Raw genomic sequence first — 19,334 nt, forward strand, 5'->3', positions numbered from 1 at the left:
CAGAGGTTTCGTGCTTGGAGGAGGGGGCGGGGCTCGAGGCGCGCGTTTAGGGCGGGGAAATGGGATGAGACTCTAACAGCCGCGAATCCCTGAGTTGCGGGGCGCTACGCGGACCTTCCTTCCTTGGCTGGGGCGAGTGACTTGGAACTTCTAGTTTCTTTTTTGAAAAGGTACGTTCTGGGCAACTTCCCAATAGGGGGAGCAGCTCCAACGCGCGTCCCCGGTGCTTATTTGGGCCACAGGGATAAGTTCAGCTAGGGCCAGACATGCCCTGTGGTGGGGGCGCGGCTCGGGTAGTAAATGTCTAGGTGTTTTTTTTGGCGTTGGAGCACTTGGATCCTGCCTCTCTGAATGGTTGTGGGAACCTAGGACTGACGGTGAATGTCAAGTTTTGTTTGTTTTGTTTTTGATGGGGCTGAATATGGCCTATTGGTGATTGGGCAGTGGTGGGGTGGAGGAGAAAGCATCTCGGGCCCTGCTGTGCCTTGGTTTGTTGAGAGTGGGTGGAGGTGAGCCCAAAGTGGGCAAAATATCCCTAGGGGGCCGTTGAGGAATGGCTTGGCTCTGGAGTCGCAGGGGTTCTTAGGACGTTGGGAGATTTTGGCCTGAGACACACATCCTCCAGTGATGGTGGACTGCACTGCTGGGGCCTGCATCATAGGCGTTTTTTTTTTTTTTTTTTTTTGACACAGCAATGTTGTCATGACCTTCATCCAGACTGGAAGTTTGGTAATATTTTCATTTATCATAGGCAGTTTTTTAAGTGGGAGCAGGTCTGCTTCCTTGGGGCCCGTTGTCCCAGGGTTTGTTATGGTCCCCGGGCCTACTCTGCTTTATGACAAAGACCCCGGATTTGGTTGTAATGTAAGTGGCTAGTTTGGCTGCTTTTCTTTGCCTGCTTTTCCCTCAAGTGTTGGGGGTCAAACCTCTAGTTTGAGACTTAGCAGTGTTGGGTGGGGTGGAGATTTCTGAGGTCTTCTGGCTGACTCTCCAAATCACTTCTGGTACCTGGTAAGGCCCAGGTATCAAGCCTTTAATTTTGTTTTTCATTTTGGGGTAAGGATAAGTTTTAAATCCACCCAGTAGAATACTACAGTGAACTCCCATGGACCTATTACCAGACTCAACAGTTACTAATTCACTGCCAATCTTGTTTTACATACATCCCCTCAACTTGTGTGTGGATACACTTTGAAAATTGTCACATCCCATAGAGGCTGACCATCAGTAACATTACCCCTGACCCAATTGGCTCAGGGCATGGCACTCCACATCTGGAGTTCAGATCTAGGCACTTTCTAGCTCTGTCAACTTGTGAAGATTTGTAACTTTGCCCAGGTTTATCAGAAGGCTTAACTCATGGGGCCTCTGGGAGGCAAAACTTGTATAGTGCCTGGACTTGTGCTGTTATATAGTAAGAGTTTAGTAAGTATTAATTATTACTACTGCTAATAAAGGATGATTTCCCTACTTAATAGCATGTCAGGGCGGGCTGTATTCTGATGCTCACACCTGACTCTGTCCCCAGGGAGCTGTCTACATTCTTCTTTGACAGACCTGAGGCTTTTTTTTTTTTTTTAAAGAAGAGGAGTACCTTCATTTTAAATTTTGGGATTTTTAGTCTGATATCTGGGGGCCAAGAGACAGCCCTGAAACTCTTACCGCCTGTTTTATCCTCAGGTCCTCTTTCTCGTATTCCTGCCTTCCCATGTAGAACAGGAGAGGAACTCTGGGCTCTTGACAGTCCACTTTCAGGTGGGTTCCGCTTACCTTCTGGTTTCTGCAGTGTCTTCTGTGCACCAAACCCTGGACAAATTTTCTTTGCTCATCCTGACGTCTTGTGCGCAGCAGTGTCCCTTTAGAGGCTCAGAGGACTTGCTTGTTTCTGTAGGATGCCAGGGCTGGTTTAAGGGCAGGGGCCTTTACAGGAAGTACTACCCCAGACCAGTGCTGGTCTGGGTTACCGCCATTCTTGCCCCAGCACCTTTTCATCCTGGCTGCTGGATTCCCAGGACTGTCAGCTGTTGTAAAATAAAAAAATGATGATAACTACTACCATTTGCTAGGTATTTCTTCTGTGCTAGGCACTGGGCTTTACAATCTCCATAATATTTTATTCCCTCCACACTGAACATTAAGAATCAAATTTGCCAGAAGAAGTGGCACTTTGTAGAGGTTAAGGAACTTTTACTGTGTAACTTGACTGGGAGTAGATAGAAACAGAATTTGAAACTTCCATCAGTTACCAACATTCTACAATTCTTATTTCATCTGAAGTCCCTCATCTCTGATTTTTTTTTTCCTGGCTTAAGTATTTGGAAGCAAGTCCCAAACATTATCGTTTCACTTATAAATACTATAGTATGCATCTCCAACAGGGAAGGACTATTTTTGAAAAAATAACCACAATACTATTATCATAATCAAATTAATAGTAATTCCTTAATGTGTTCTTTTTTTTTTTTTGAAGTGGAGATACTGAGGATTGAACCCAGGACCTCATACATGTTAAGCATGAACTCTACCACTGAGCTATAAACCCCCATTCCTTAATGTGTTCTTAATTCTCAGTTTGTTTAAAAACTTTCCCATTTTTCTTTAAAAAAATCATTTCACAATTCAAACCCTGCACTCTAAAAATTTTTTTTGTTTATTATTAATGGAGATACTGGGGACTGAACCCAGGATCTTGCATATGCTAAGCACCCACTCTGCCACTGAGCTATATTCACCCCATTCCTGCACTCTTAACAGTCCAGGTAAGAGGCATGAGAGGGAGAAGTCCCTGGAATTCACTGAGGTGACTTCTCTGTCCCTTCCTTTTCTCGTTACCTGTTTTAGATCTCTTGTAATGACCACAGCTTCCACCCTTTGTCATGAACTGGAGCTCTGAATCCTTTTGGCCACCTTGTTGTTTCTGAGTTTCCTATTGATCTGATTAGCTATGAAGTCCTCTCATTTCCACCTTGGATACACTTTGTCCTTTCCCCTCCCTTCAGCCCCACTCTGTGCTGCCAGATGTTCATGTCTTCTCCCCATTCTGGTTCACCTTCCACGCTGCCTTTTCAGTTGTTCCTCTGAGGTAAAAATAATGAATATGCTACTCACTTGATCAAAAGGGCCATGTTTTACTGCTTCTCTCTGACTCAGTCCAACTAAGAAGAGTGTAGGCTCTGGATACAGACTGCCAGGCTTTGAAGTTTGGCTTCACCATGTACTAGCTCTGTAGCCTTAGACATGTTATTTCACTGTCTGTGCCTTCCTTTACTGATCTGTAAAATTGGGAAAATAACAGTGCCCATCTCATGGAGTTTTTGTGGGGAAGAAATGTAATAATTCCTGTAAGGCACTTTTAGTGCTTGGCGTATAGTATGTGCTTACTAAATATTGGCTGTGATGATTAATATTGTTATCTGATTAATATCAATAATCCTTCAACCTACTTTTACAGCCTTACCCCTCCTGCCTACTCCCTTTGGACTCTGTTTTGCAGCCATGTGGGAATATGTTCCATCCCGTGCTCTTTTACTCCTCTGTGCTCTCTTGTTTGGCAGTTGACCTCTGATTGGTTTACTCACACATTCACCCCATTGCAGTGCATGCCTGGATTTCCTCTCGGAGTTACCCTCTGCCCTGTAGCATCAAAGCCCTTTCTCCACGAGTCCTCTGTCTGTCTGTCCCACTGGAGCAGGGAGTTCTTGCCTATCCTGGGTCTCTGGCATGGTGCCATGGAGTAAGTGATTGACTGTGAGGGCCTTAGCAGACCTGTTGTCTGGCTTCAGGACCCAGATGGAGGGTCAGGGGATCTCAGATGGGGAAGTGGGGTTGGGGCATTATTAGGAAAGGCCCTAAATACCAAGTTAGTGAGCGTGGACTTCATTCTGTGGCCATTAGGGAACCACTGGTGGTTTTGAGCTACTTTTGACCTAATCACTCCCTTCAGCTATTATTTCTTTGCTTTTCTTTACAGCAAAACTCAAAAAGACAGTACAGACTTTATAGAAAGTTGAAACTTGCTGCCTTTATTTCCTATTCACTTAAAAACATATATTATTGTATTATTTAATTGCTTTCTTTTGGTAGGGGAGAGGTAATTAGATTTGTTTGTTTTTAGTGGAGGCACTGGGGATTGAACCCAGGACCTTGTGCATGCTAAGTACTTGCTCTACCACTTGAGCTATACCCTCCCTCTTCTCCCATTTACTTTGGAATGCTTTTGTAACCCGCCCTCTAGAAACCCTTCTTGTCAAGGTCACCAAACGTGCTAAACCCAGCGGTCAATTTTCAATCCTCATCTTACTCATCTTGACAGCAGTTGTCATGGTTGGCCTCACCCTCCTCCTTGAAACACCTTTTCACTCAGCTCCAGGACGGTCCGTGCTCCTACGGGCTCCTCGTGTTTCCCCTTCCTCACAGGCTGCTCCTTCTCTGTCTCCTTTGCTGGCTCCTCCTTTTCTTCCTCACCTCCTAACTATGGAGTACCCCAGGGCTCAGACATTTCCTCCAGCTACTCCCCTGCTGGGGTTATCTCCAATCTGAGGGCTTTAAATCCATCCATATGAGGTCTAGTTTGGACCTCTTCCTTCAGTTCCAGACTCATATGACTGCTTGCCTATTCAGCATCACCACTTGGGTCTCTGTTAAGCATCTCAAACCTGATCTCTCCAACATCACACTCTTGATCTTCTCCCTGAGATGCGCTCCAGTCCCAGCTTTCCTCGTATCAGTTGATGGATGAAGTCTTATCCTTCCAGTTACTTAGGGCAAAACAATAGAATCATCTTTCTTTGACTTTTCTCTTGGTCTCAAACTCACACACGATAAGGAAATTCAGGATGTGACTGCCACTCACCACCCCCACTGTTTCCCCTTTGGTCCATTGTCTCTCCCCAGGGTTATTTCAATAGTCTTTTAGTGGTTTCCTTTGCTCTATCCTGTCCCCAGAAGGTCTATTCCTAGTCTACCAGCCAGAGAGTTCTTTTAAGATGTAAATCAAAGCGTGTTATTCCTCTGCTCAGAGTCCTCCAGTGACTTCTCATTTCACTCCAAATGAAATCAAACCCAGCACGCTGCCAGGCTGGGCATCATCTGCGCCCCATTACCTCTGCTCTTGTGTGTCACCGCTTTGTCTCAGTCACGTCCTTCCTGCCCTGGTGAGCTTGTTATTCCTAGAACAGCAGGCCTCCCTCCTGCATTAGGGCTTCTCAGCGGGCTGTTTTTCCCTCAGAGTCCTGTTGACATGATTACCCACATGAATCACTTCCTCGTATCTTTCAAACCTACTCAGTAATCACCTTTGCAAGTCTTGCTTTAAACACTCATTAAAATCACAACTCCTCCCACCCTTTCCAGGCTCCTTCTAGTCCCCTTAGTACTTACCACCATCTGACGTACTGTGTTTTTTTCGGGGTCTATTTTATTTTTGTTCATCTCTTGCCCACTAAAATGCCAATTACATGAGGGCAGGTATTTTCTGTTGAATTCGCTGCAGTGTTCCAAGTGTTGGACTAGCTCAGCCAACAGCACGTGGAGCTGACTGTGGGAGGTGTGGATTAAGGATGCAGGGCGTGGGCTCAACATCTGGTGACCCTAGTCAGAAGGCCATTGCTGTCTTAGCTTGTCTTAGCTTCCCAGCTGGTAGAGGGTAGTGAGAGATTGGGAGAGAGCACTGAGGTAGACAGAATCTGTAGGCCTTTGTAACTGGGATGGTGTGGAGGGAGGGATGGAGTCAGTGAGGACCCCAAGGTCAAGTGTGGGCAATGGTGTGGTTGGTTCTGTCAGTGAGCAGGCTGAGGAGAGACAGAGCAGGTCAGGAAGGGGGAGAGGAGACTTGGCATTTACTGCTGCCCTCACACTGTGGCCCTCATGTAACAGCTTGCGGGGTCTGCTGCTCTGGCTAGGCTCCCGTGTGTGGGACCCTGTCATGTTCATCACCATCTGCGAAACTCAGCCCAGCACCTAACTCAAAGCAGATGTTCAGCGTTCGCTGGCGTGAGGTGCATGTCTCTTTACAAATTAGTATTTTCCTTTTCTTCAGGTATATGCCCAGAAGTGGAATTGCTGAATTATATAGTACTTCTATTTTTAGTTTTTTGAGGAATCTCCATACTGTTTTCCAGTGGCTGCACCAATTTACATTCCCACCAAGAGTGGAGAAAGGTTCCCTTTTCTCCACATCCTCACCATTTGTTATTTGGGTCTTTTTGATGATGGCCATTCTGACACGTGCAAAGTGATATCTCATGGTGGTTTTGATTCACATTTCTCTGTTAATTAGTGACGTTGAGCATCTTTTCTTGTGCCTGTTGGCCATCTGCACATCTTCTTCGGAAAAATGTCTATTCGGGTCTTCTGCCCGTTTTTTAATTGGGTTGTTTGTGTTTTTGATACTGAATTGTATGAGCTGGTACTACTTCTAGTTTTTATTTGGACTTTTGAATTCTAGGATACAGTCATGACAGTATAAACAAAGATGGGCTTATTTCCCGTAGATAATCAGTTTTATTAATTTTCTATGTATACCTCCAGTACTTTTTATAAAAGATGATCAGAGATTAAACACACATACATATCCCCATCTCCCAACTTTCCTAAAGCTATCCTTGTTAAACTGAACTTTCTGATTGATGTGTAATAAAATTTATCTACCTCTTCCTTACTGGCTTCTGGATTTTATGTTTTTTTTCTTTTTAAATAGGTCTCCCTCTCCTCGAGATGTGCTCTCGGAACGTGAGAGATGGCGGAATAATGCAGTGCTTACAAGTGGTACTGTCACTTTCAGTCACATTTTATTGTCCAAGGCAATCATGAGTCCAAACCCAATGTCAGGGGCAGAGAATTATACAGAGAAACAAATAATTGGGAATGATGACATAAAATCTACCACAAAGGCCTGCAGACTTGAGGGCCTACAGGCCGGAAAGGAATGAGGTAAAGAAATCCAGGAACCCCGTAGACTGAGACATTCCCTGTGTGTTGAATGAGGAGGGTGTGAGAGGACAGGAGCCCTGCTGAGGAGGCACAGGCTTAGTTCCCCCCAGAAGGGTCCCGGCAACGTCAAATTGCTTCTCTGCCCCACAGGTCCTAGCTCCAGGGAAACAAGATGGGCTTTGACAAGTAAGTTTCGGAGAAGTCGCTGCAGGCAGCAGAAATTGATCTTGAGATGAGATAACTTTGACTGGGCCCTCTGGCAGAATTTCAAGGCGAACACTGGGGTGCCTCTGGGGCCATGACGTTGCCTGATCCTTCTGTCAGGGGAGAGCAGGACTGGGAGGAGATTTTGCCTTTGGAGAACAGGGAGGATGTCGAGACCATGAAGACACTGACTCCAAGTCATAAGGCAGAAGGTGAGAGCTGCTGAGGGTCAGGAGAGGGGAAGAGGGAAGAGGGAAGAGGGCTCCAAGGTAAGGGACAGCTTCCTCTATCACACAGGGCATGGGGGAGCTACTCTGGGAGCATCGTGGGAGCCCTGGTTTCTCACAGCTTCTTTTTCTTTCTCTAGGTTTGCCTTCTAATAATACTGACTGGCTTCAAGAAAAGGAGGGAAAGCCCAAAATACTGGTGAGTTGTCGTTACATTCATTCATTCATTCATTCATTTATTTATTTACTTTCTGAAATGCTGGCTTGTTTTCCAGAGAAAGGTGTATATTTTTCTGGGGAAGGGAAAAGGCATCAACATGCAGGCAGTTCATGCCTGTGTCAAGCACTGTGTTCGTCACTTTATAATGTTTCCTGCATTTGTGTTTTATTTTCCACATCGAAAAATACACCCAAGATTGATATTGAGTCCAGGAAACTTTAAAAAATGAGGAATGTTTTTGAAAAACTGAAATTATTAAAAATCTCAAATGTACTATAAAATTTCACTCCACATCCACACTAATGATACTACCTTCTTCCTTTTTTATTACTGAAATTTTCAAACATATATGCACGTAGAGAACATAGTAGAAACAGGCCCCCAGATACCATTGTCCAGCTTAACAGTCACCTGTAACGGCCAGTCTTATTTCATTTCTACCCCTGTCACACCTCTTATTGGATTATTAGATAAATCTCAGACATCATAACATTTTCTTCCTAATTCTAACAATAGCCGTGAGATGATAGTGGTGGTGGTAACACACTTTGCTTCAGAGAGGGAAAGCCTTGCTCAGAGGCTGTGTGATTTGTGCATGGCCACACTCATCTGGTCCATGGTAGAGCCAGAATTTCAATTCAGTTTTCTCTGACTCAGTAACCTGTACGCAGTAAAGTGAATATCACAGTAAAGCAAGTCACATGAAATTTTTGGTTTCCCAGTGCATATGAAAGTTGTGTTTATACTATACTGCAGTCCATTATGTGTGCAATAACATTATGTCTGAAAAAACAACCTACACACCTTAATTAAAAAATACTTTATTGTAGGGGGAGGGCATAGCTCAGTGGTAGAGCGCATGCCTAGCATGCACAAAGTCCTGGTTTCAATCCTCAGTACTTCCATTAAGTAAATAAGTAAATGCATAAACCTAATTACCAACACCCCCCAAAATTAAAATAGTTGGACAGAAAAATTTTTTAAATACTTTATTGTTAAAAAATGCTAGTAGCCACCTCTCTGAGCCTTCAGCAAGTTGTAGTAGTAACATCAAAGATCACTGATCACAGATCACTGTAACAAACATAATAATGAAACATTTGAAATATTTCAAGAATTACCAAAGTATGACACAGAGGCACAAAGTGAGCAGATACTGTTAGAAAAATGGCGCCAATACACTTGCTCAATGCAGAGATGCCACGAACCTTCCATTTGTGAAAAACTCGTTAACTGTGAAGGGCAGTAAGTGAAGCACAGTAAAACGAGGTTTGCCCTTGCTGCTCTAGCTTATGAGTCAGGCATTAGAGGCTTTATTTTTAAAAGGTTGTCAAAATACCAGGCAAAGACAGTGATTTTGTAGCTCCCATTTAGGAACCTGAACTCTTCAAAAATGTTTATTCCGGATCCCATCTGTTCACTCTTGCTTTTTCCTCAGTTGAAGTTTTCTTCCGTCTTCTCCTCTAAATCTTCACCATTCCCCAGTGCCCAGCGCAAGCCCCGGGTACGTGATGCTTTTTCCCTTCTCCAGCCCATCTTCTACTCTTCATCTCAGGATTCCTCCACAGTGAATCCACCAGGTCCGTGAACACTACTTGAGGTTTTCAAATTGATTAACAAATCATTTCTGCAATGAAATCAGAAGTGTCCGAGGGCCAGGAATGTGTATATGCATCAGTGATGCTTTCCTCAGATTTTAACACAAAGCCGTAGTAATGCCCAGAAGAACTCGGTGTGGAGAATCGTGTACTCCGAGAAGAATTAGACCAACCTCTTGCATATCCAGATTCTCCAGGGCCACCAGATGTGCTCCTCACACTGGGAAGATGGATGGTGACTTGCTGTTCCCTAATTTATTGCTTGTTTATAGGTACCATTTACATTCAGGGATGTGGCTGTGTTCTTCACGGAGGCAGAATGGGAGAGACTGAGCGCTGAGCAGAGGAACCTGTACAGAGAAGTGATGCTGGAGAATTACAGGAACCTGCTTTCGTTGGGTGAGGCTGTATTCTAGCCTTCGTTAATTCAGTAGAGATTTATTGACCACCTACTATGTGGCAGAAAATGTTCTAGACACTTAGAACATGTTCCTAAATGAAACGGTCATCTCTGCCCATGGGGACTTACCTCCTAGTGTAAGACAGATAACAGACAAAAAGCTTTGTATACAGGGATATTATTATTTTTAAAATTTTGCAAATATTTATTTTTAGTTTTTTCCTTTTTTATTGAGGTGTAGCTGATTTACAATATTATATGTTTCAGGTGTACAACATAGTGATTCACAATTATTAACCGTTTTATACTCCACTTATAGTTATTACATATACTAGGATATTATAATATGGTATGTAAGACGGTCGTAAGCAATACATAAAAAAATAAATAATAAAGTAGAACAAGATAGAGGAGTATTGAGTGTGAAGGGGTGGCTGGCTGAATTTTGAAACTAGATATTTGAAATCATCAAGGAGGTAACATTTGACCAAAGATGTTGTGTGGTGAGGGAGTTCGAACTCTAGGTGTCTGGGGTAAGAGCATTTCAGGTGAGAGACTCATTGGTGCTGAGGCCTTAGGAAGGGGCGTGCCTGCCAGGTAGAAGGAACTGCAGCCGAGGCACAGTTTGCAAGGGGAGGGTAGTGAGAAATGCTTTCTGTGACAGAAGTTAAAATTAAAGGTCCAAGTTTGTCTGGCTTTTGGGTTTCATAAGCCATCTTTTTTTCATTTATTTAAACATGCACACTGATTCTTTAAATTTAGGTTGACAAATACTTTTGATTGCGACATGACTCTGGATCAGGGGTTGGCCAGCTTTTTCTGTAAAGGGCCAGATAGTAACTATTGTAGGTTTTGTGGGTGATGCGGTCTCTGTAACCACTCTCAACTCTGCCCTTGTGGGGCTAAAGGAGCCATAGACAATAGGTAAATGAATGAGCGTGGTTATGTTCCAGTAAGAATTTATTTGTGGACACAGAATTTTGCATTTCATGTAATTTTTATGTATCATGAAATATTGTTCTTTTGACAAAAGTCAAATAGTTGGGAAAAATCCCAGCTATTTAAAATTTAAAAGTCATTCTAATTATACATTTTTTTTGGTGGTGGGAGGTAATCAGGCTTATTTATTTATTTGTTTTTTAGTGGAGGAGCTGGGGATTGAACCCAGGACCTTGTGTAAAAGTCATTCTTAGGTTATAGACTATATAAAAACAGAGGGTCAGATTTAGCTTGTGGGCTACAGTTTTCCCACCCCTTGTTCTAGACCAGTGCTGTCCATAGAAATATTATGTGAGCCATGTGAGTAATTTTAAATTTCCTAGTCACCACATTTAAAAAAGGAGAAATAGATGGGTGAAATTAATTTTAATATATCTTACTTAACCCAGTATATCAAAGTATTATCATTTCAACATGTAATTAATATAAAAATTAATTAGATATTTTACTTTTTTGGGGTACTAAGTGTTCAAAATCTGGTTGTCATTTTACACTTAGAGCACATTTTCATTCAGACCAGCCACATTTCAAGTGCTCAGAAAACTAGCAGCTGGTGGCTACCACCTTGAATGGTGTGGTTCTACGCATTCCTATATTTCTAGATAAAGTAGGTAGAGAAGAATCACATTTTTTGAGGCACAAACTAGTGTTAGGCAGGAGTTTCCTTAAGAGGCATGGCTGCCTCCCTGATATGAATTAGTCAGATTTGCTTTGTTCCATTTGCATCTTCTTTGACATGTTTTGACCTGATTTCATCTAGTTTGAGCTCCATCTGATTAAGTGTGGATTCATCTGTTTCGGTCTGGTTCTGTATGTTTTATTTGGCCTTTGTTAGTCAACCTAACTAGATTTTGTTTTTCTCCTGTCATATTATTCTGTTTCTCTGTATTATTACACTTAATGGGTTCAGAGGAAGATGTCAAAATGACCTGTTCAGATTAGTCTTGATATCGAAAGCCTGGATCCCAGTTGCATTTCTGAAGCTGTTTCCTCTGTCTTGCTCAGCACCGCAGCGTCCCACAGCACTCCCGCTGCTTCTGTCTCCTGTGGGCTTGTCTCATTTCTTTCTTTTCTTTGGACGGTAGGGAGCCACAGGACTAGTGTCCCATACTCTTGTCTCTGTCTGTGTTCACACCCTTAAACAATTTGTGAACTTCAACGATTTTATCCTTCACATATTATAATGAATCCATTTTCTTTGTCACGTTTCACCTGTACTTTATTCTTACACTTCTGTTTGGTTACAGGTCAACACAAGTTTATCCTCAGACTTATCAAAAATTGAGATCATGCTATTTTCCCTCCCAGACTAGTCTCTTTGTCTCTTATCCTTCACGTTTTCATGCTCTGATGCCTCTTCTTCAAGGGTACTGCCTGAAATAACCTTTACAGTTTTCATAGGGGAGATAGTTCAGTTAGCTTAGGCTAGGTAATGCTGTGATAACAAACAACACCAAACTTTGGAGGCTTATAATAGCAAATGTTCATTTCTTACTTATATACCTACTGCTTACAGTTCAGGTGTGTTTCACCTGTATTGGTTCTGGAATCCTCTATCTGGCACCTAGGATTCTTAAGGAAGGGGGAAAGGAGCAGTGATAGAACCACACTGGGCCTGTTAAAACTTGTTCGAAAAAGGCACTAACTTTACACTAACCTTTGTTGCCCAAAGCAAATACCATAGCCTAGTCTGATGACTTTGTGATGGGTTGGTTTGGGTCCAAGGTGCCAAAATCCTGAAATCATGGACCATGTCTTTCTTGTCCACTGCTGAATCCACCATACTTAGTAGAGAACCTAGCACTTAGAAATTTCTAGTAAGTATATGTTTGCAGATGGGCACTCTGAAATTCAAATTTATTTAATATACTCTCTTTAAATACTGTTTCATGTGCTATTTTCTACATTTGGAAGCCCGCCAGACTGAGTAGTTTTTTTTGTGCATCAGTCTTCTTTTTTTGTAATGAGAAAAGTCATGAGGGAGATTTCCACATAGGTCATAGCGACTGTCACCTCCAAGGAGAACAGAGTTGTGGACAGTCTATATCACTGTGAGTGTTGATGGCTTAGCTAATTTAGTAGGAGGAAAACGCTAAGGGTAATTGAGGCTGTTTACAGAGCAGAAAGGTTCCTAGTCCGACTGACATAGATGTTGTTATGGATTTTCTGGATTGCAGTAGAAAATGGACTGTGTGGAAATGGAGTGTAAAGGAATTTTTGGTGGGAAACAAATTGTGTTGTATGTATAGTGTCAATTACATTTGTGGCAGTAAGACACTCTCTGTCCAAGACAAGGCAGAACAGCTTGTAGGCCCACTTAGGGCTTCTCTAACTGAAAACCTTCTCTCTCCAGCAGAACCAAAGCCAGGCATCTACCCTTGTTCCTCCTGCCTTCTGGCCTTTTCCTGTCAGCAGTTCCTCCACCAGCATGTTCTGCAGATCTTCCCAGGTGTGTGTGTAGAAAATCACTTCTATCTAGGGGACTCTGGCCTGGGGCGTTGGGGGCAGTGGTGTTCTGCTCAAAGCTGCTGGAGTGAAAGCACAGAAGGTCAGGAGAGAGAAGGTGTCTCCAGACCCTTGTTCGTGAGGGCAGAGGAGAGCCAGCCTGCAAGGGCATTGCCCATCCCACCCCGAGCACAGTCGGCAGGTCCCAGAGAAGGCAACTTGGTTCCAGAAAGAGAGCCCAGCTCAGTTCACAGGCTCAACCCTGTGCAAACAGACAAAGGAGTGAAGGAATGAGAGACCCCAAGATATGGAGCAACCAACTGTCGAGAATATGAACAAGACTGCAGCCTGAAATTAGACTGCTTTACAAACCAGACGGCCTACCCAGGGAAGAAGCCCTATGTCTGCAGGGAGTGTGGGTGGGGCTTTAAGGATAAGTCAGCCCTCATCAGACACCATTGGACACACTCAATGGAGAAGCCTTATGTGTATGGTGAGTGTGGCCGAGGCTTCAGCCAGATGTCAACCTTCATTAATCACCAGAGGACACACTCCGGGGAGAAGCCATATGTGTGCAAGGAGTGTGAGCGAGGCTTTAGCCAGAAGTCCAACCTCAGCAGACACACGAGAACACATTCGGAAGAGAAGCCTTATTTGTGCAGGGAGTGTGGGCAGAGCTTTAGAAGTAAGTCAGTCCTCATTAGCCATCAGTGGACTCACTCCGGGGAGAAGCCCTATGTGTGCAGTGCGTGTGGGCGAGGCTTCAGCGAGAAGTCCTCCTTCATCAGACACCGGAGGATACACTCCGGGGAGAAACCCTACGTGTGCCTGGAGTGTGCACGAGGCTTTAGTGATAAGTTAACTCTCAGGAAACACCAGAGGACGCACTCGGGGGAGAAGCCTTATGCTTGTCGGGAGTGCGGGCGAGGCTTTAGCCGGCAGTCAGACCTCATCAAACACCAGAGGACGCACTCAGATGAGAAGCCTTATATTTGCAGGGAGTGTGGGCGAGGCTTTTGTGATAAGTCCACCCTCGTCATACACGAGAGGACTCACTCTGGGGAGAAGCCTTACGTGTGCAAGGAGTGTGGGCGGAGCTTTAGCCGGAAATCACTGCTCCTCCTGCACCAGAGGACACACTTAGGGGAGAAGCATTATGTTTGCAGGGAGTGCGGGCGAGGCTTTAGCCACAAGTCAAATCTTACCAGACACCAGAGGACACACTGAGGGGGAGAAGCATGGTGTAGCAGGGGTCATGGGCAGGACTTTAGCAATTAGTCAAACCTCATTTTATGCTGGAGAGGAGTGGTCTATGTGTGCATGTGTGTGTGGAGGGTGAGTGAAGCTTCAGAGATGTGTTGGCCTTTGGCAGGCACTGAGGCACATTCCAGAGGGGAGCCTTTGCCCGCAGTGTGGGTAACTGTAGCCATAGTCAGTCCTCAGTGCACAAAGAGGATGCAAAAAGATGGGAGGTGTGTGTGTGCAGGGACCGTGGGGAGGCTTTAGCAAAGAGTTAGCATTTACTGGACTCCAGCAGCCGACTTGGGAAGAAATCATGCGTTCAGGGAGTGTCGGCCAGCATTGGCCGAAGAACCAACAGGATCACTCAGGGAGGAGCTGGGTGTTTGCAGGGAGTGCGGGCAAGGTCTGATGACCAGTCAGCCTTCACACATGGGAGAATCCTTGTGTGGGGACACTCTGGGGCTGCCCCAGCTGACTGCTCCTGGTGGCTCAGAGATGAATTCCTCACTGGACCTGCTCTCAGCCACAAGGAACTTCACCTTCCAAAGGGGCACTTCCTGGCCAACAACTGATCAGTGTGGGGAGACAGAACCCAGCCCTTGACTCTGCTGGGACAACTTCACAGGGTCATCCCAGATCCCGAAGTCCCCATTGGACTGAACCATCTCAAACACAATGCAGGTCAGCTTCTTCCTCTGCCCAGTAAACCACTCAGTTCTCCACCTTTTTTGTCTCCCTAGGGAGTCCACTCTTAAGATCGCGTAAGCGCATGAGGAGTATGGACAAGGCTTTGGCTATAAGTCACCCCTCAACAAACCCCAGAGCATACAGAATAAAAGCTCTGGGTGTGTGTGGGGAGAATGGCTGAGGACTCAGGAGAAGCACATCTCAGTATGTATCACAGGATCACAGAACTGCTTATTTGGGGGAAGCTTTACAAGGCAGGGAAGGAGACTGAGAAGCTTAAGCAGTAAGTTACATCTCATCTTGCAGCAGAGGAGCCACTCAGGGAGGCCTGTGTGGGCGGGGTTTGTGGGTGGAGCCTTAGCCCGATGTCCCTCCTCATGGATCAGTTCGCTACCTCACTCACCTTGCAGAAGTCTACTTACTCCTTATGAGAGTGAGGATGGCAGTAACAACTAAGTATGTTTTTTCCACTTTTTTTAATCAGTTGGAATTAAAAAAGTAAAAGGCTTTATTTAAGTAAGAATGATCAACTTGTTTTATTTTCAAACATGAATTCTTCCCCATGTTTTCCTGTCCTTCTGCTCATAAAATCTTCAGTAAGCTCAGGCTGTATATCTTAGTCACTCTGTCTGGAAAGGAATTCAAGCTCTCAACCTGGATTTCCTGCATGAATTCAACCCTTGAGAAAAAATAAGTCCCAAATCAATCTAGTAGACTTACTGGAGAATCTGAGCCTTTGCGTGGGGAGGAGGATGTAGGTTCTGGAGACATGGTGACTGAGGGGAAGGAATTTCCCTGGTCTTTGGGGGCTGAGTTGCCTCTGCTCCTAACTGATCGCTCACTTTGGCTTCTGTGAAAGCTCCCTTCCCTAGGTTTTGTTCCTTCCAGTCTATTCAGGTCTCTGCTGAATCCTTCTCTATCCATTGAAGCATTGCTGTTCCCTAATGATCTGTTCATATCCTCCAGTTCCAGGGACCCTTTAAGTACACTCCCTCTGCAGCCTTTCAGATTCCAGGGTCAGGGCCTTTAACCATGCCCAAACTGTTCTCCAGACATTAATCATTGTTTTGGACCTCTTAGCTACTTCTTTGTCAAATCTTAAGTCTAAAGACCCCTGACCACAGCTCCAGTGGTACATCTCCTTGCCTCTTCAAACCGAGGGTCCAGTCCTGCTTATGACACCCATGTCATCCCTCTACTGGCCATACCCCTGCCCTTGTTTTTCAGCCCAAGGACCCAGCCCTTTAATCACACCCTTTCCTAGTCCTCCTCCCTCAGAGACCAGATTGCCCAGATTTTTGACAACTCTGTGTGCCCTGGCTCTGACTTCTATGTCCTGAGCTAGTAACTCTTGACTGGAGAGGGTTTGCCAAGGCTGTAGCAAATTTGTTTGCTCAGTTGGAGTTTGCCAGATCCACAGAATGGATATCAGGCTTGGAAAATCACAAAAAGCACAGGCTAGTTTTGGTCTTCCATCAAAGGAGGGGGCAGCAAAAGTCCAATGGAGCCACTGGCTCCGAAACCTCTACCAACTCCCTCAGCCATAAAGTCAGCTTTGCAGTGGGTCCTGAGTCAGCTCTGGTGGGGAGAAGGTGTGAATGCTGGGAGTGTGGGCCCTCATCCTTTGCCACATTCACCCTTGTGTCCCTTTGCCAGAACTGCAGGTGTCCAGGCAAAATTTACAGGACAACTTGGGACAGTCATGTGGGCTAGAAGAGAACAGACTTCATAGGGTAGTCTTCAAAGCACTTGGTGATTGCCCAGATGTAGAAGATAGAGAATTTAAAGTGACTTCCACAAACACAGCTTTCCAACAATAGAAACATTTGCAAAAGATAAAAAGCTCCCATCATGCCAGGAATCCAAGCAGAAAGCCAACATCTTATCTGTGTTTCTCATTAAGAATGGTTCCTTCTTTAGAGGGTAGGTTGAACTGGCTAGCCTCTCTTCCCCTCTGAGTCCTGCATTGTGCTGACTTGCAATGGTGGAGTATGTTTGGGTGTGTGGAATGGTGCCACTTACCAATACATTGTCTCAGCTCCAAATTCACCTTTTGTTTCCTAATCTGTGAAAATGGATCTGGGCCCTTTAAATAACAATAATTTTCCTTTGCCAGCTGGCACGAGGTGCATCAGCAGTGGGCTTTGGAGTGACATTGCAGGAGGAAGGGGAGTCTCTTTCCTGGTGCGGGTGGCTCTTTCACCAGGCTCCTGGAGAGTACTTCTTCCTGCTCCCCGGCCAGTGCCGTTTTCTCCCATGCTAAGTGCCTGCAGCACACAGCTTTCTCCACCAGTGGGCCACCTGTGGTGGTGGTGGCGGCTTAGCCAGGAGCCCAAACAGCACAGGCCTGGGCTCCGGCCCAGGCAGCTGCTTCTGCATCCTCTCTTCAGCCCCATGGGCACACACCCTGGGGCCCCACTGGACCAGCTCTCTGGCAGGCAGGTCATCTGACTTTCATCCTGTGCCGAGGCTCAGGGCTTCCCCAGCCTGGTTGCTGTTCCCCTGACCCTCTCAGCTCCACATGCATGCACACCAGGACTCCAGCAGCCTCCCTTAGCTGCGCCAGCTCAAGCTGTGCACAGAAGTGCATTAGTGCTAAACTTAAGAACTAAAACTATAGAACTGTAGCATATGACCACATGAAAATGTACACAAATGTTCATAATAACCCAAAGGTGGAAACAACCCAAATGTCCACAGGTGATGAATGGATGAACAAAAGTGGTTTATCCATATAATGGAATATTATTCAGCCATAAAAAGAAATGAAGCACTGATACGTGCCACAGCAGGGGTGAGCCTTGAGAACGTTATGCCAAGTGAAAGAAGGCAGTTAAAAAAGACCACATATTGTATGATCCCTTTTATAATGAAGTATTTGGAATGTCCTTCAATTCATTCAGTTCTCTGCTCACAAGCCACTCCTCAGAGAGGCTTTTCCTGCCCATCTAGCCAAGCTTGCTACCCATCATTCTCAGTCCCCTCACCCTACTTTATTTATTCCCCCATCACTCTTATTACTTTGTATACTTTTTGTTTGGTGTATTGTCTGCCCTTCTCACTAGAACATAAATTCCTTCAGGGAAGGGAATGTATCCCAGTAACAGTTTATGGCTTAGTAGATGTTAAATAAACATTTTAAAATGCATGCTGGGACTTGGAAGTAGCTGAGGAGACAGATGGCACCACACTCCTGTTCTGACTGCCACCTTGGGCAAGATAACTCATCACGCTGAGCTTCCATCTCTTCATCTACAGGTTGACAGAAACAGAGAGACAGAACATAAATTCTAGGGATGGTGTGAGGATTAAAAAGCCCTGGGGTGAAAGCTCTCCTTGCTGGGTTTGAGGAACAGGAAGGGGACAAGTGTGGCTGGAGGATGATGAGGAGAATGTTGAGGGAAATGAGGCTGGAGAGGGATGCAGGGCTGGATTTTATTCCGCGTGTGCTGGGCAGTTACAGGGAGGTGGAGAGCAGGGCAATGACAAGATCTGATATAATCCCAGTACATTATAGAAGGATCCCTCTGGTTGCTGTGAGAGCAGGGAGGAAGCAAAGAGGCCAGGTAGGGCCTCATTCAGTGATCCAAGGCAGAGATGATGGTGGCTAGGACTAGCATGGTGGCAGTGGCGTAAGTGACAACAGTCTGATTCAAGATATTTTGAAGGTGAGGTCCATGGGATTTGCTGACGGACTGGCTATGAGATGGGAGAGAAAGAGGAATCAGGATACTACCAAGTTTGTCGGTTTTTTTAAAAATTAAAATTAACCCAAGAAACCTCTGAGATAGGGAAAGCTGGTAAGAAATGGTTTGGGGAAGAAGAGTGACTAGAATCAAGAATTCAGTTTTCAACATGTTAAATTTAGTATACCTATTAAACATCCATGTCAAGCAAGCAGCTGGCTATAAAAGGCCAAGAGTTAAAATAAAGAGCCCAAGGTTAGAGGGATAAATTTGAAAAACCTGAGCATACAGGTAGCATTCAAAAGTAATGGGACTGGATGGGACTGATTCATTCATTCATTCATTCAAGTATTTATTAAGCTCTTGTTTTGTGCTAAGCAGTGTTCTATACCCTTGGTACTTAAATTCTAATAGAGAGGGATAATAAAATAACTAACAAATATATATAGTATATTAGCGATCAATGTTAAGGAGGAAAATAAAGCAGGGATGGGTGGGAAGGTTGCACGTTTTAACAGGACGGCCAGGGAAGCCCTCAGTAGGAAAATGTTATTAGAGCTTACGTCTTGAAAGTTAGCGCGTGAGCCGCGCACATACCTGGACGCGTAGCATTCCAGGAGAGGCAACAGCAAATGCGAAGGTGCTGAGGCAGAAGCCGTTCGAGCAAGTTCACGGAAAAGCAGGGACCATGGCTGT

The 19,334-nt window shown here is 44.8% G+C and overlaps 1 protein-coding gene across 1 annotated transcript; it reads left to right on the top strand.

Annotated features, from left to right (window-relative positions):
* The first annotated feature begins 176 nt into the window (after positions 1-176).
* Positions 177-15,143, top strand: ZNF343 (zinc finger protein 343). Its single transcript, XM_074347034.1, is given in 7 exon segments — positions 177-377; positions 1,681-1,755; positions 6,698-6,930; positions 7,081-7,346; positions 7,502-7,560; positions 9,452-9,578; positions 12,932-15,143. Coding segments are annotated over 4 exon segments (1,623 nt in total). The 5' UTR covers positions 177-377; positions 1,681-1,755; positions 6,698-6,930; positions 7,081-7,228; the 3' UTR covers positions 14,251-15,143.
* Positions 15,144-19,334: the final 4,191 nt, after the last annotated feature.

The sequence above is a fragment of the Camelus bactrianus genome, chromosome 19 (assembly GCF_048773025.1).
Source record: "Camelus bactrianus isolate YW-2024 breed Bactrian camel chromosome 19, ASM4877302v1, whole genome shotgun sequence".
NCBI lineage: Eukaryota > Metazoa > Chordata > Mammalia > Artiodactyla > Camelidae > Camelus > Camelus bactrianus.